The following is a 17995-nucleotide window of genomic DNA, read 5'->3' on the forward strand; positions in this document are numbered from 1 at the left end:
GGTTTTATGTAACTATTAATAAATATTAATATCAGCATAACATGTTATAGCAGTAACAAGAATCAAATAGTACAAATACCTTTACATACAACAGCAGTCACTCTTCAGCATTTTCCTCCCAAGAACTACCTAGTCTACACCTTAAAGAGAAACCATCACAACAGAAGAAAAATAAAATCAGAGGGGGTTGAAGGAGACTCAAATGTGAGTAAAGACGACAAAACACCCAGCAAAGCCAAAAGAATTATAAAAACTTGTATTGTTCAAACTTTTAAAAGAGATTAAGTATGTGACTACTTGTCAGGAAGAAATTTAAGCATCCTGATTTAAAAAACAAAAATTAAAAAAAAAAAACCCAGGAAGGCATTAATATTTCCTGCTATTCCCCAATGTTCCAACTGTAGTTTCAGCTATTCAGTAGCAACTATGCAACCAGGTGACAAGCAATTATTTTTCTGGAGCATGGACCTGTCCTGTGTCAACACAGCTTACGTGGGAAAAATCACCTGAAGGAAGAGTAAGCCTAGCGGGCCTGCACCTGTCACTCACAATGACGTGCTATTTTCCATTCCTCTCCTTCCAGACAGAAGCTCACTGGCTCAATGAATCCACAAGCCTGTATAGCGGATTCTCATGCCACCAAGCACATCTACTGTTTCAAAAACATGACAAAATCTACCCGATTGTATCAACTACAGAAATAACGTGGCATCACAGTTACTATTAAAGGTTAAAAACAAAACAACAATGTCAGTGAAATTGGTCCATGAAAAAAGCTTGAGAAGGGTTTAATTCTAAAAGTTCACTTTCAACCTTCAGATAGTTTTACATCATTATCTCCAAAGCAAAATTTGATTTTAGAAATGGGAATTATTTTCCAATATATACTGGTCATTAAGACACAACGGGTACTTTTACTAACTATGGCACAAAACATTTAACCCCACAGTACTAAACACATATGTCAATGTTCATCATGAGCTATAAGTCAATCTCAAAGTGGGACAACATACATTTACAATGGAGAGAGACACTAATGAACAGATGTCTAAATGCTCCCATTGGTTTGGATGTTATAGCTCATAATTTCCCTTGTATTTTTTACTTGTATTTTTGAGTTAGGTTCTATTAGGTGATTCAGGGTAGTCTCAGATTTACCCCTGCCTTAACTCCTGAGTATTGGAATTACATGTGTATGCCACCAGGCTGGATCTTGTACGTTCTCATTAATCTCAGTAACTGGATTTTTAACCAGACTCTAATTTTCACATGGTTTTCAGTTACAAAATGAAAGTGGCAGATGTGTTCCAGTACTTTATCACATGTGTGTCTATGTGTGGGCTCAATTCCAACAGTGTGCAAGTAGAGGGCCAGAGGACAGCCTATCCGTTTATTCTCAGTCCACCATGTGGACCCTGGGGATCAAACTCAGGTTGTCAAGGTTGGTGGTAGACGCCTTTAGAAGCAACTACCTGTCCGGAATACATGCAGTTCCAGAGAGCAATACCTGAGGGTGCTGCCCAGCAAGCTCGAAGCGGAATGGACCAGAAGGTGTGGTGCACAGACAAGTGCTGTTGCCACCTCAGACACTTGATTTGTTTCTAGCTGGTGAGGCCTACTATGGTTGTGTCTGCACTAACTTGTAGACTTATTCTTGTCATTACTCTCTAAACGATACAACCATTTCCTTATATTTTTATTATATATAAGCTATCTAGAAATTATTAAAATATAGGGAAGAATATGTGTAGGTTATATACAAACATCATGCTACTTGAAATAGAATGTGAACACCTGTAGAACCAGGTACCCATGTGGCATCCCTGGAGTAAACCCCTCAAATGATACCCAAGAGGAGGGATGCAGTTGAATTTTGCCTGCAAATTTCAAAAATTAAAAGGACTACGTAGCACATGAAATCAAGGGGACACAAACACTGCTTTTCATTCCTTCCCACACTTCTAAAAACATATTTAATGGTGTTAAGGTAGACACTCATGTCAAATTTCAACATCCGTAAGACACGATGTTCAGGGAGTGGACCAATAAAACTTCCCATTTTAAAACCAAAGGGACACATCTTGGACACATTAATATAAAACTCAATTCTAAGCAGGGATGATGGCTACTGTGTAACAAATACTGCCCATATCAAAAGTGCTGGTGACAAGGAACTCAGCGTGTCCTCCCACAAAATGTTTGCATACATACCCATCTATCTGTAATTGTAGTAAGATTTTAACTGTTTAAGTTGCTTGATGGTTGACTAGCTCAGATGCATTCATCTGCTACCTCTTTGTAGCAACTGATCCAGACAAAAATGCAGCTACTTCCTACTGTGTGGCATTTGTGGAACTGGAGCGCCCTCTACTGGTAAGGAAGATGACACACTCATCAACTGTCCTCCGTGCATTTTTTCATTGATTCGAAGTTCGCATCCATCCTGAAGCATCCGAACTGCTATCCTAGCAATATTTTTAGAGTCATCAAGACCACTGTGAGGCCGTCCATCATAATCCATTCCTAATTTTTCCAGCATTATTGTCAGTTTGGTTTGGCTTCTAGGAACCTGTAAAATAAATAGCTTCATAAGTATTTTAGTACTCTGAACAGCTAAATTAAAAAATAAGAAACAAAACAACCAGCACTCTACTTCTCCCAGAGAAAAACAAAGGTACAAGGCAAAAATTTCAAGGTAGCAATTATGATTATTCTCAAAACTTAACAAAGATACGAATGAAGACCAGGAAAACACAAACAATTGAATGAAATAATAAAAACAACTTAAGACATGAAAATAGAATCCAAAAGAGAAACAGAATCATTGAAGTCCAACAGCCAGGTGTGGTGGAACATGTCTTTAGTCCCAACACCTAGGAGGTGGAGGCAGGCAGCTCTATCTTTATGAGATTGAGGTCAGCCTGGTCTAACATAGTGAGTTCCTGGACAGCCAGAGCTACATAGTAAGATCCCGACTCTAAAAGACCAAAAGAAAAACAAAAAACACCTCAAAATGCAAATCTTAGAAAGTCAAAATAAAAAAACTCAGAGGAAAACTGAGATAGAAGAGAGAATTTCCAGTCAGAAAGACACAATAAAAGAAAAAAAAAAAAAAAAAAAAACAACAACAAAAAAACAACCTACCAAAACCAAACCAAAACACACACACACACAAACAAACAAAAAATCCAGGCACAAGGCATCCAGGAAATCTGGGATGGGAAACTATGGAAAGACCAAACCTATAAACAATAGGTACAAAGGAAGGAGAAACCAGGGTCAAAGGCACAGAAAGCATTTTTAACAAAGTCATAAAAGAAAAATCCCCAAATCTAAAAAAAAGGACTCAAGGGGCACACAGATCACCAAATATGAAGGCCCAGGAAAGAAACTCCCCATGACACTTTAATAATCAAAACATTTCCACATACAGAACAAAGACAGAATATTAAAAAGACCAAGGCACATATACAGGTGGACCACTAGAATAACACCTGACTTCTCAATGGAGACAAGCACAAGTGTAAGTACTGAAAGGCCACTGGCATCAGCAGACCACCACACCCAGCTAAACCATCATAACTGCAGATGAAAGAAAACATTCTGTGGATGGGCCAGCGTGCCCTCCTGCTAGACAGCTGGATGTCCAATGCCCACTGGTAACTTTGAGGTATTGACCAGTGGAGAACAAATTAAAAATGGGTGATGTTAGGGAGGTGTGCCCACACTGTGGAACAGGGAGGCAGGCTAAGACTGAAGCAACTCTCCATGGTCTGGGAGGAAGACAAGTCAGACCTCTGGATCCTCTTACCCAGGTGTCGGCCAGAACAACGGCATCAGCCAGGGAAGAGCAATACTATCAGTGCTTCTCGTGCCTCGCTCGGCCACCATCAGAAAAGCCTAGTATAGCAGTAGATGGGAATTAAGCCCACAACTGGACAGTGTGCAGAGTGAGGCCTTGAGCACTGAGTCCTAAGTGGGATGTCTCCATCAAACCCCTCCCCTCAGGGCAGCAAATGGAAGAGGTGCAGGTGGCACAGGCCTGCTGTCTTAGCACTCTGCCGGTGCAGGCAGGAGTTCTAGCTCAGCACATGCTACATATTAACACAAAAGAGAAGGGGAGAGATCAAGGAGTAGTCTCCATCATCACAGGCCACAAGTGTCCAACAAGGACTTGACTGTGAGGGTGGGAAGGACATTTGTGGATAGAGGTGTTAATAGAGCTGAAACATCCTTCACTGTAGGAATCCAAAAGGCATGTCACAAGGAAAAATTCAAAATACAGCATAAACATAAACATGCAATTGAAAAAGTACAAAGGTGAAGAAACAACTTTTTAATGTTAAAAAACATTTCTTTTAGAATAAGGACAAGTTCTGAAGAGGACCACGATAGGAAATGTACGTTTCTCTAAGTCAGTGGTTCTCAACCTTCCTAATGCTGTGACCCTTGAATACAGTTCCTTGTGTCGTGGTGAACACCCCCTTCCTCCCCCATAAAACGATTTCATTGCGCTTTATGACTGCAATTTCGCTACTGTTATGAATCGTAATATAAATACAACATGGTTGAGAACCATGTTGTAAGTCTTATATTACTTTAAAATTTATACTACTTATGCATGTTAACTTTGATCAAAATAAAGTAAATCTAAAAATTAGCTGAGATAGCTTAGTCATACAGTGCTTGCCCAGCAGACAAGAGGTTCTGGGTTCAAGGCCTAGTATCACACAAAACTAAAAATGAAATAAAACCCAGCAGCATTTTGTCCACAAGCAATCCCTGTATGATTCTCTGCCCACTAAGGTAAAGCATTAAATGAGAATAAAGAGCAGGGAGAGGAGGTGTAGCTCTAATTTAGAAAAACTGAGATTCTAAAAAGGAACAATTAGATAGCTTTTTTTCTGTGAAAAATACCTTTTAAAGAAACTACAGGGAACAGGGCAGCAGCGGCCCACACCTTTAATCCTAGCACTCAGGGAGGCAGAGACAGGAATTTGAGGCCAGCATGGTGCACTGATCAAGTTCCAAGATAGCCTCCAAAAGCTACAGAGAAACCTGTCTGGAAAAACCAAAAAGATAAAAAACCTACAGGGGACAGAGGGATGGCTCAGCTGTCAGAACACTTGTTACTCTTGCAGAGCCCAGGTTGGGCTCCCAGCACCCACATGGTGGTTCATAACCATCTCTAATTCTAATTCCAGTAGACCTGACCCCATCTTCTTTTCTATAAGCAGCAGGAATGCATACTGCCCCCCCCACACACATAGGCAAAATACTTGTAAAACATACACACACACACTTTAAAAAACATTTAATATACATACAAAATCACAGATACATATATATATGAATGATCAAGGGCATAGCTAATTTAAAGAGTAAGTTTTACCTTATAAAAGTTCCCATATGACTTTCGAATATTGATCCACTTTTTAGCAAAAGGAGGGTATTTGAGCCTGCTGAGCTGGCACTGGATGTTCAAGAACTTACTCATATCCCAGGAGCTTATATAGAGAGAAAGGGTAGAAAGTAAATGCTATAAAAAGTTGTTCTGTACTCTTATGGTGACCTTCTCATATTCACACAAAATGCCAAGCTTAGAAAATTAACCTTGATTCTCAGAAAATCCTGTTGGGCTTTAAAAAGGGGGGAAAAAAAAAAAAAAAAAAAAAAAAAAAAAAAAGTACTTTCTTCACAAACTAACTAATTCTTGCTAGGCTCATTCTGATTGCTTTTGGGTTCTTTGGGTTCTGATTTCAGGCCAAACTTCCACCTTGCTGAGTTCTGTGTAACTACAAAGCTTGCACGTTACGTCAAATTTACCATTTATTTTAGTTAAGTTCTTAAAGAGTATGCCTTGACAGAGTATGCCTTGAGCAACTAACAAGAGACAAACTGTAGGGGTTAAAATACAACCTGGCCTGCTATGTCTCTACTGTGCTTACTGCAGGGTATAGGGCACAGTCCTTAATCCCAGTACTGTAGAGACTGTAGCACAAGGACCAGCCAGAAATACAGAGTATGTAAGACCTTGTCGCAAAATCAAACCAGGTGAGCACTGAGTGAGCAATGCGGAAATCAGCTAATGTGAATGTGGTTTTTCGTAGGCAGAGTCAAAAAACAGCAGTATCTAGACCCTCCAGAGGGAAACTTCATAACCCCTCAACTCAGCTGCTATAAAATAACTTCTGTGCACTTTAACAGCCCCAAGGGACCCTCGCCACTCTAAACCTGAGCTACCTAATTGTTTCTGGGGGTACAGATGACTGTTTTGCTACTGTTCTAATTAAAACAAACAAACAAACCAAAACAACACAACACAACAAAAAAAAACCACACAGATTTTGAATGATCTATCCCAGAATTTAAGGTTGCATATGAAGATCTCTAGGCCTTCTATGTCAGCAACATCCTGACATAGAACCTCTTTAGGCCTTTTTCTTTACCTTTAATGGCACTGTGGTACAGTGACCTTGGGACAATGTCTGTGATCCTTTCAACCCTTCAGACATTCCTATGTAGTTCTTTATGTTTCCTTTTCCATTTTGGAAAATAGGCACAAGTAGGTTTTGAGACAGGGTCTCAAATACAGCAGAGGCTTGCCTCAGATTCACCATGTAGGCTGACTCTGAATCCCTGATCCTCCTGCCTCCAATTCTCAAGTGAGGGGATTATAGGAGTGCCCCCACACTTAACAGATAACTCTGGACAAGGCACTACAGGAAATGTTATGGGAAGACTACAGGGTAATAGAGGGACTTGTTCTGAAAGGACCTCTAACTTCCTAAGAAAAAGATCACACATCAGATAGTCAGAATGGGTGACACTGTAAGGGCTGAAGACTTTCACAATGTGAGTTATAGTGCCAGGTAAAGTAAAAAGTGGTGAGAAGGAGACTCTCCCAGAAGGAAGAAAACACGAAGTGGATGGACAGAGAAAAGGCAAATCCTACAAACAAACGGGTAGCCTGAATAACAGTGGGTATAGGCATGTGCGTCTGTGTCTGTGTGTGCATGCATGCACATGTATTTGTGTCCGTGTGTGTGTGTGTGTGTGTGTGTGTACATGCCAGGCTGAGACCTCTGTGAGCAGGCAAACATGATGGAACAGGGCTCCAGACAAGCCGTGTCAGTATATCTCATCCTGGGTCTCTAGTCACAGACTTGATGTGATGGTGGCTTTCCCTCTTTCCCTCCATCCTGAGGACTCAAACTAGGAAAAGACTGTGAAAAGAAAAAACACTCTTTCTTGTGGAGTGACTCCTAGGACTGTTAATAAGTAACACTCTGTGGATGCCTAGACGTTCAATGAGTAAGAGCCTCTTTACTGTTAAAAAGGATCTACGGTATGTTCCTACTTACCCATCTGTTAATATGCAGTATTTGTACTTGGTTCCTAATTCTTTTGACTTCATCCACTCAATTACTTTTTTCAGGACCTGAGGGAAAGCATCTGCTCTGTCTACCTGATCCTGAAGACATAAAAGGAGAATGAGGTTAGGGCAGCTACTGCTTGTAGCCCTACAACACACCTACCATAAACCAGAGAGAAACAAATAGTACATGAATTATTAACTCTGTGATTTCAATGACTCAGATCCACTTAACCACCTAAATGTTCACCGGAGATAATTAAATAACTGTCTGTCAAAAAAATTAAAGACTGCTTTTAAGTATATGCACAATTCTCCCAAAATTAAGATTTAAGATTGCCCTGGTTCTGTCAGCTGACACAGGTGATCTAGGGTCACTGGGAAGAGTGAACAGGATTACTGGATCAAGTGGCTTGTGAGCAGCCTCAGGGAACTTCCTCAAACCAACGTGGGCAGAACCATCCCTAGGGAGGTGGCTAGGGATCCTGGCTGTAGAAGAAAGCCAGCTGAGTACAAGCCAGAGAGCAAGCTAGGGAGTGAGGCAGCAAAACAAAATTCCTCCAGTGTCTGCTTCTGTTTCTGCCCCCACTTCCCTCAGTGATGGACTGTGATAGGAAAAGAGTAAGCTGAAATAAACCATTTCCTCCCAGGTAGCTCTGAATGTTTTTATTACAGCAATAGAACAAAGATCAATCCCAGTGGCTCTTCGGGATTAACTGATTCTTTAGACAACAGGGAAATCTACAGCCCCTAAGAATTCTATCTCAAATCCCATGCTTCTCCACACTACTACACCACATTATATGGCACATCGTACCACTCTGCCATGAGGCTGGACTTTCTAAACTGTCAACATGATGCATTCAGGGTCATGGAGCTCTCTATGATTTGCTTTCCTTGCATTTACCCAGCTCACACACATTCTCAAGAACCCATAGATTTGATCCATCCGGAACTATACTGAGTTCTGCCATAGCAGAGCTAAATGCCTAAAAACGCCCAGTCCTTTCTTTTTGTCCATTTACTTACCATGATTCAGCTTAACTTCACCAACATGAAGACCCATCTCAGGGCAGCCCTTCCTTCCAACACAGATATAAGCCTCCTGTATAGACACCTAATAAAATATTCTTCCTGGCCAAACTGTAACTACTGGCTTAGTCTGTCTGATCTGATTCTTACAGATTTGAAATATATAGTGGACACTGAACTATGTGTAAAGAGAGTGAAGACACCATTGAAGGGTCAAAAAAGAAAAAAAATTAAAGGCTTATACATTAAAACATAAACAAAAACCAGAGATCAACCACCCAAAGTATGGTCAAGATTTTAAACAAACACATTCTAAATCCTATCTGCGAGTGTAGCATAGTGACACTTATCTTCCCAAAACTCCATTTGACAACTGAGATCTTGATTGCAACATTACAACTCCAGGGGTGGGGGTGGGGGTGGGGGTGGGGGTGGGAGTAAGTAGGGAGTAACACAAATGACATCAAGTGTAGCTGGCCGTTTGGCTTTGCTGGTCTCCAATGTCTGTGCTCAAGAGAGAATCTAGCCTCAGAATTGCACTCCCTACTCCCTTAGTATGTGAGACTACAGCACACACCACTGCACCAACCCTAAGGCCTTTTGTTTATTTAACTTTTTTTTTAATTCTTTAATTTTATGTATATGGGTATTTTGCCTTCATGTGTACCATGTGCACATTCAGTAGCTAAGGAGGCCAGAAGAGAGCATTGGATCCTGGAGTTGCAGACAGCTGTGAGCCACTATGTGCGTGCTAAGAATCAAACCTATGTCCTGCGAAAGAACAGCTAATGCTCTTAACTGCTGAACCATCTCCACAAACCATCTCTTTGTTGTTGTTTTAATTACAGTATGAAGGAAAATAGCACAATACTTTGCTCAAAACGATTTTTATAAACTATTCATAAACTAAATCACTGATTTAAAATTTTCTTTCAAATTTAAGACAAGTCAACACCCACCACCAAAACTAGCAGGAAATAAGGGAGAATTATCACCTGAGTAATTCCAGTAAGACTGACGCAGAAATCTGACAGCTGGGAGTTAACCTCTGGCCTCACGTACTGCTGAAACGTGTCTTCCTGCAGGGAGGAACACAAGGGAAAGCCTACATGACACGCACAGAATAAAGCCAGCCACAGCAGAATTACACAACTACTCATGGCAGATCATTTCAGAGATCTCAAGGTCAATGCATCAACAAAAGCCCTGATATTTAAATGTAAAGACAAGGTTTATTTTGGTTTTTAAAAACATGTCAACAGGTGTCTGAAAACAAACCTTCAAAATTGTGGTAAATATTGTCTTGGCATGTAAAATGTTGATTGTTTTGTTTATACTGTGTTAAGAAAATCAAGCCTATTAAGTTGCTCCCTTACAATAATGGGTTTTAAAAGTCTTTTGAAGAAATGAGGTTGCAGTCATAGGAAATCAGCTGGAAACTGTTTTATTTGTCACTTCCCTAGAGATTGCCATCTACTCAGATGTTCTAAGAAACAGAAAAAGTGCCACAAGTTCAGCTCATAGAGAAGAAAAGCAGTTCCTGGAATCACTTCATTATGGGTTTCCTATTAATCATGCCAATAGGGAACTTACAACAATATGCAAAGATCTCCTTTTGGAATTCTATTTCCAGCTAAAATGGCAAGGGTCTAGCTCACTGAACACCAGAATAGTTGCTATGAAAAATAAGATGAAAATGCAACAGTTCACTTACTATTTCTAAGGTGTGTGTATTCAACAGAACAACAGGAAACTCAATGATTTCATGTATGAAATCAGCTGGGTTTCCCTCTTCACAAGTAGCTTCAAAGTCAATAATACAAATGTAGTCGTAGTAACTGTCCACACAATTGCTTTCTTTCAACATCAACTTCTGCTTCTTGTAGTAGTTTTTCAATCTCTTCTTTAGGACATCCTTGACTCCTCTAAAAAAATACAAGACTACATAAATGTTTCAGTCAAGAATCACAAGTCTTAACTGCTGGCTCTGGGTTAAACAGTCTCAGTCACAGCACAACTAACAAATGAGAACTAAAACAAATGGAAGGAAAGGAAAACTCAAAGCTGTTAGCAAAGAGATAATGAAAACAAAATGCTTAACATGACAACTTTTCCTTCACAAGAGATGTCTTGTTTCACTATATCTAGTATTTCAAGCCATAACCTTGCACACACTCCTAACACTGCCCTCCATGTTAAAAAATATATGATATAAAAACCAAAGGTAGCAGGACAAATTGTAATGTTGAGTGAGAAAATGGAGACAAACTGAACACACTGTACTTTCTTCTGGCACTCATAGGTTAGACAATTAAACAAACAAAAAATTCTTAAGGATATGAAAGCATTACAGCCCTAAAGTTGAATGTTTTTTAGCTACTTCTGAAATAATTTAGGATCTATCATCCTAGAGCAACCTTTGACTATACTTAGTTTGACTGAAAGTAGGCTGTTCAACTTCCTGGTCACACTTGCTCACCAAAGACTTAAAAGTAGCAGGGTCTTTTGTTTTCCTTTCTAAACTACCATTGAGCAAGTAAGACTATTTCAGGGTTCTCTGTTTTGACAGGGTCCTGGCTGTCCTGGAACTATGTGGAACAGGCTGGCCTTGAACTCAGGAGATCCACCCATGTCAGCCTCCCAGTTACTGGAATTAAAGGCATGCACCACCATGTCCAGTGCTTTAGGGTTTTCTTTACACATCATCAAATCCTAGAAAAGTCCTCCAACCCTTTCATATTAAGACCCCGAGTGACCTGTAGATGTGACTACTTTAAATTACTTTTTATTCATTTCTTTTCTCTTCTTTTATTTATTGTTTCTCTAAAAACATGGCCTTGCAACCTGATGGTGGCACAAACACTGAACTTCTCCTCTCTGACATCTGCCCGGCTCCTTATCCAATGCCAGTTTACCAGCTCTTCCTCATCCTCTCCCCTACAGCTTCCCCTCGTTTCCTGACTACGGCAGAGGCCAGTGATCACAGCCTGTAAGTGAGGCACGCTGCTTCCCCTCACTCACACACTGAGCACTAACTTCCCCTGTAAGCCATCTTCAGTGGCTTCCTTCTGTCACAAGATTTAAAAAAAAAGGCTTCGGCACAGGGTTCCTTCATTTCGCCCGAACTTACCTTTTCAGTGTCACTGTCAAATACTCCTTCACCCTACACCATGCTGCTACACTATAAGCTGTGGGTGAAGCGCACTGTGTGCCATAGCCTGAATATATGGTGTGCTTTGAATTTCTCAAGTTTGATTGTACAATAAAGACAGGAATATATGACCAAAAACACACAAATACAAATTACAAGGTTTTCTGGGTTTTTGTTTTGTTTTCAATTTCTTTTTGCCTGAACTATGCTTCTTCCCTTTCCTATTTGGCACAATTTAAATGTCCTATTTCTGAATTCCTGGGACACACTGTTGTACCCTCAGCTACACTGCAACACTCAGACCTCCAATGCCACCCTGATCACTCTAATTGTGACATTTATGTATTGTCACAAGCCTGAGAGTTGCTGCGCAGAAGAATATATCTGTATTTACCTTTACAACGTCAATGTCTAGTGTAGTGATTAGAGATCAATACAGGCTTGTTGAATAAATGCATAAACATACATCTAGAACTCTAGCTCCCATGCAAGCCAAGAGTAAGCAACTGATCTTCACACCTGGGAACAACAAAATTTTTTCTCAGACAATCTTCTGTAGGTCACAGGTTGTATTTAATAACAGTAAGGGTCAAGAGAAAATAAAATCAAAACTTTCCTTACAAACTATGCTACAGACAATCTGGGGCAGGAGTGGGGTGGGGTGTATAACAGGTTGATGCTCTTTTGAAAAACATCAGTGTTCCAATCAACACTACTGCAGATAGTTCACTTAGAAGGAATGAGAATCCTGACTGCCCGGGTACAATGTTTTCAACTATTATATATAGTCAGGTTTTTTTTTTCCCCTTGATATCAAAGACTGTGCATATTTCTGGATGCTAAAATCCAGAATGACACTTAACAAACTTTAAAAAAAAGGTGTGTGTGTGTGGGGGGGAAGGGCTAGAAAATAGTTCTGAAAATACGTGTGTCTATTTCTTAGGAGACAGAAGGCTTCACTAAGCTACACTTTCTCACGCAATACAGTTAAATATGATGGATACTTTCAATTACTTTAGAAACTACAGCAAAGTGAATGATTTCTACCTGATTCCAGACAACCTCTGTCATAAGAAAATATAAGTATCTAAATAAAAACATCCTTGATCATGTCAACTAAATGAGCAACCATTAAGCAAAAATTTAAGATGGTATGGTGAAACAAGCCTGTAACCCAGCACCTCAGAGGCAGAGGCAGTACTGTGTGCTCAAGGGCAGTTCAGACTACATAAGACCTGTGCCAAAAGTGAAATTAAGGAAACATACTTGCTACAATACTATACATCTGCACATGGACAGTTAATTTCCAAAACATTCACACACTTTGATTTGGAGACCTATTTGCCAGCTAAAGGAAAGCAATAAAAAGTTAGATGGCAAGACTCACTTTAAAGACTAAAAATTATGGTTATGATTTGAATTATCTTGTAGGAGGAATTTTTTTTTAAATATTCCTAAGAGTTTCTAAAACGGGCCAGCACCCCTTCTGTAACTGCTTTTTAAGAGCTAAAGTATATTAGCTGTTTTAAGTAAGGGGTTGAAATTAGTTTTAATTACCTGGTTTCAAGCTTAAATTCAGAAAGTTTGGCTCTGAGTTCCTCTTTACTCATTCTATTAATGCAACCATTTGTCATTGCAATCTCTTTGTAAACTGGGTCACTGAAGTCACTTCCATTGGAGGTAATGAACTTAGATCCATCTGTTTCTTTGCCATCAAGTCTACATCGCTGCTTTTTCTACAAAAAAAGGGAGAGGTAATTTATAATTAGTACAAATATATTTTTAAAGAGTCAAACTCCCAAGGGTTCTCCATGCTTTGTGTTCAATGAAGGGTTCCCCTTGGCACCAGTGGAGGAGGGCAGGAAGATGAAAGATGTGTTTCCAATATAATTGGTCCTGCTCTAGTCTGAGTCATGAGATTCCTCAGAGGTAATGAAGCTAGGTAAAAAGAGGACAGATTAAATGAGAGTCACAGCCATGACAGTCTGGGCCCCAGCTGCCCATTTACAGCAGCATAGTCTTGGGCAGTAAATAGCCACTGATCTGCAGTTCCCTCATCTATACACATATGCTCGTCCTAGATGGTCTCTGGCGATGACAAACAGTATTTAGGGAGCATTTACTCTAAGTACGAGATTGTGTACGTAGCAGGCTAACAACTAATAAAGTTAATTTTACTTATGACCATCAGACTGTAAACAAGCCCTTTCACAAACAATGTCCCGAAACTTAGAAATAAGCCAAGTTTAAGTGGTGCATGCATGAATCAGCAACTTCCTTAGAACTTTTTAGCCTGGCTTTATTTCACAAAGTTAACAGAAGTTGCCCTAAAACAGACTTCCAGGCATGTACTGAATGTTCCAGGACTTAAAGCAAACTGATCCATTATATTCCAAAGCTCACAAGTCACACATTTATCAATTATTCAGATCTACAGTGTTGCCTTTCTGTCACATGACTCCATCCTATTTTCTCAATAGGTAAACCTAAATCACAAATACAGTAACTTTTAAAGTTAATTATGTTCTACATGAAATGCTACAAATATAAGCTATGTTTTCAGCACTTTCAAAAACAGTTTATTTATTATTAACATATTAATATCTATTTACTTGGTCATAATGTAGTCTTAACTTAAAGCTAGTTTACTGCTAGGTGCTATGTCAGGAGTACTCACTTACCCTCTCTTGCCCTTGCCCCTTTGAGAAAAAGGCCAGCAATTTCAATGCCTGAATCATTCATGAGTGGGAATAACCCTATCAAAAATGTTCACAAAGTCCTTACTTTGTAAATTAATTCCACTGCACTTCAACCAAGAAAATAATCAGTTTTCAGGAATATTTAAATTTCTCCTTACATATCATCAGGATAGTTTATCCTTTATATTTAAAGTTACAAAGAATTTTAAACTCTATTTTTTTTTCAGGTTACAAAAGAGCATTTTAACCATAACAGATAGCTTAGTTAATTTATACAAATTCTCTTCTTTTTTTTTTTTTTTTTTTTTTGGCTTTTCGAGACAGGGTTTCTCTGAGGCTTTGGAGCTTGTCCTGTAACTAACTCTGTAGGCCAGGCTAGCCTGGAACTCACAGAGCTCTGCCTGCCTCTGCCTCCCAAGTGCTGGGATTAAAGGCTTGCACCACCAATGCTGGGCACAAATTCTCTTCTTTCAATAAATCTATCCTGATACACTTGAAGAATTCTTAAATAGTTTTGAAAATTTACCACTTCTAGACATGTAACACCTTCTAGACATATGACACAAACACCTCTTCCAGCCATACAAATTGTAATTCCTGTAAAGATTTATTTATTTATTGGCTATCAAGTTTATTTATTGGCTATCAAGACCAATTCCATCCTTGATTTTGTGAAAATTGTTTTTTCCTAAATTTCAGGCCAACATGACAAGTTCTTAAAAAAAAAAAAGAAAAAAGAAAAAATTTTTAAAATAAACCTACAAAGGAACAGAAATATTCAAAGCCCCACATGCACAAATTATCTGAAAATAGGCATTCATTTATTAATTATAAATTATATTAATAATAAATTATTAGTACCCAAGATTAGCACTAACATCCACACATTCACTCCAGTCCATAGAACCATATGTCATATCACTGGCCAGAGAAGAAACCTAGAGATGAATTTACAACATGGAAAGAGACACTCATTTTTATAGAACTTGACATTCTGGAATCTTCATGTACCCAATTAAGTATATGTATGGTTTATATTACCACAAATAAGACCTTTTACATTATAGGAAATTACCATGAACTTCTACATTAGTACTCTAAAGTGTGGAACTTAAGGATGAGTTGCATATTTTCCAGAATAAAAATATGAGTACTTCAAAAAACTTGCTCTTCTTTTTCTATTGAAAGCCTTTTTTTAAATAAACACAACCTATTTCTGAAGTGAGACTTTTTATAAAGTAACTACTTCTATATAAAAAAGGTTCCCACAATCTTGTTTCCAAAAATATGCACTACTTACTACAAAAGAAAAACTTTTGCATCTGCACACCAAAACAAAAATGTCCATACATTAAAATGTTTCTTCTTTCTTTCTACTGGTTTCCATCACGCACCGCAATTAGAGTCAATGGATATTTACTAGATAAATCTCAAAAACAACAAACAACTTTGTGTGGCTGAAATCAAGGACATACATACATACATACATACATATCCTCATTTATTAAAAACATTTAATGGTAAGGGTTTAAAATCAATCTGAATACAGATCCAGGTCACAAAGCATTCTATCTCAAAGTTTCTGTTCTTTGAGAGACAAGTATATTCGATTTCTTTTATGTAAGGAAGCTTTGCAAATTGGCTTAGATGTTATTGGCAACATGTATTAGGACAAAAGGGGCATCTGTGCTTCTTCAGCCTTCCAAAGTATCAACTTGACAAGGAGAATAAGATAACTGTAAGATCCAGAAGAAAAGAGTGGTCAGGACAAGGGGAACACAAGATCTTTAAGGAAGAAAACCCTCCATTACAGAAGAACACAGGGAAGCCAGAGCAGACAGCAAAGAAAAGATGTGCACTACCCAATAGGTCAAAGTAGCCAGGGGCAAACTGAAGGCAAAGAATGAGGGGAGTAAGCTAGATACATTCAGACTGTTAAAAGATCATTCGAGCAATTTCTCCTCTTGCAAGAGGAGCGCTGTTCGGTCCCCAGGACCCATACCTAACCTACTTCTGGTCTTTGCAGGCATCTGCACATACGTGGCATCCTCTACACGTATATACATTAAAAAGTAACGTTCTAAAGGCTAAAGGCTATTCTGGCTACTACACGAAGGTGCAAATGGAAGGAACAAAGGCACTAGGAAGTCTTTCGAGCATGCACTTTTTGATATTTTGGTTTTGAGCTAATACTTTCACAGCGGGGCAGATCCCTCACCTCTCTAGCCCCGCGAATATCCTGGATTTTTAGAGTTCGACTCCTACGTCAAAAAGCGATGGCTTTGAGCATCACACTCCTCAGCGTTAGCCAATTCTAACTCATCAAGATGAATAAACAAGTCTGGAGATCCAACCCCTTACAACCTTGCTGCTGCCGCGAGGGTGGACCGGTGGGGTACCAAATGACTTAGAAAGCGGAGGTTAAGAGCACGGGCTGCTCTGGGCTGCTCTTCCGGGGGGCCCAGGTTCAATTACCAGCACCCACATGGCAGCTCACAACTGTCTGTAACTCAGGATTCAGAGGGTCTGACACCTTCTGTACCAACGCAAATAAAGTTTAAAAGTTAAGTAGCTTTTTTTTTTTTTGCTTTTAATACAGAAAGCCGGTTGTGGCTGGCTGCTGGCAAGAGGGCACGGTCCCCTCGGGAACGGATGCAGATGGCAGTGAGGTCGTCCGGGCCTGGACAGGCACAGGCTTGGGAAGCAGCACCCCAAGCGCCCAGGACCCTCACCCGAGGGAGGGGGAGCGCTGGAGGGAGCTCAGCCAATCAGCGCCGCGGGGCTGATGGAACGGCAGTGCGCCCGCGCGCGCCGAATGTTTACGCAAAATCCTCACTCAGAACTTCCCGCCCGGTCTCCTCCCGCGAGCAGAGTGGTGCTCGCCCCGACGGGGCCGGGGAAGCGAGGCAGCCCCGCGCGATCAGCCCTCACCTCCGCGCTCAGCGGCCGCGGCTCCTCACACTCCCGTCGCGGCGTCTTCTGCTGAGCCGCGTCGCCGCCACGCTGCCGGCCGCGCTCGTCCTCCATGCCGCCTCTCACGCCGGGCGTTGGCCGCAGACGCTCGCTCCCACTCCACCGAGTCCCCCGCGAAGCCGCCTGTCTTCTTTGGAAGACACAGGACCGCGCTCACTCGCGTTCCCGCGGCGGCCGCCACACAAACTCCGCCGGACGCCTCCTACTTCCGGGACCGAGTGGCGTCGTCACGCCGCGCAGGCGCAGTGGGCGGGAGCGTGCGCGCGCGTGCGCGTCCGTTCACGAGCGAAGGGCGGCGGCGGGAAAGAGCCCCGGGGAGAAGTGCCGCGGGCAAGTCGGCGTGGGCGAGCCGGCTTTCCAGGGTGTGCACGTTTCCCTTGGAAGCGCTGGTGAAGCTGCCCTAATCAGCGTTGGCTGCGGGTTCCAAGACCTTTTCCTCAGCAACTCAAAAATTCGTTTATTCCTGAAGCCAGCTTATTTTAAAACGGCCGGTGTGAGCCCACCGGTGGTGGCGCTTGTCTTTAATGCCAACACTCAGGAAGCAAAGGTAGGCAGATCTCGGTGAGTTCGAGACCAGCCTGGGTTCCAGGACAGCCAGGGTCACGCATAGAAACCTTGTCTTGAAAAACACAAAACAATTAAAAAAGAAAAACAAAACCCCAAAACAACAAAAAACCGGTCTGTATGGTCTTTGCCCTTCTGCAGATGATGTTCCTCATTTCTAGATCTCGCAGGTTTTCTCTTGACCAGTTACACACTTAAATC

The 17995-nt window shown here is 40.7% G+C and overlaps 1 protein-coding gene across 1 annotated transcript; it reads right to left on the reverse strand.

The window, feature by feature from the left end:
• Nucleotides 1–1940: 1940 nt before the first annotated feature.
• On the reverse strand, nucleotides 1941–17491 carry Eri1 (exoribonuclease 1). Its single transcript, XM_051182272.1, has 7 exons — nucleotides 17189–17491; nucleotides 13116–13294; nucleotides 10122–10332; nucleotides 9403–9486; nucleotides 7365–7474; nucleotides 5393–5507; nucleotides 1941–2569 (listed from the first exon to the last, which is right to left on the reverse strand). The coding sequence occupies exons 1-7, from the start codon at nucleotides 17282–17284 to the stop codon at nucleotides 2327–2329; spliced, it is 1038 nt and encodes a 345-aa protein (XP_051038229.1). The 5' UTR covers nucleotides 17285–17491; the 3' UTR covers nucleotides 1941–2326.
• Nucleotides 17492–17995: the final 504 nt, after the last annotated feature.

This window comes from Phodopus roborovskii, unplaced genomic scaffold (genome assembly GCF_943737965.1).
Source record: "Phodopus roborovskii unplaced genomic scaffold, PHOROB, whole genome shotgun sequence".
Classification (NCBI taxonomy): domain Eukaryota; kingdom Metazoa; phylum Chordata; class Mammalia; order Rodentia; family Cricetidae; genus Phodopus; species Phodopus roborovskii.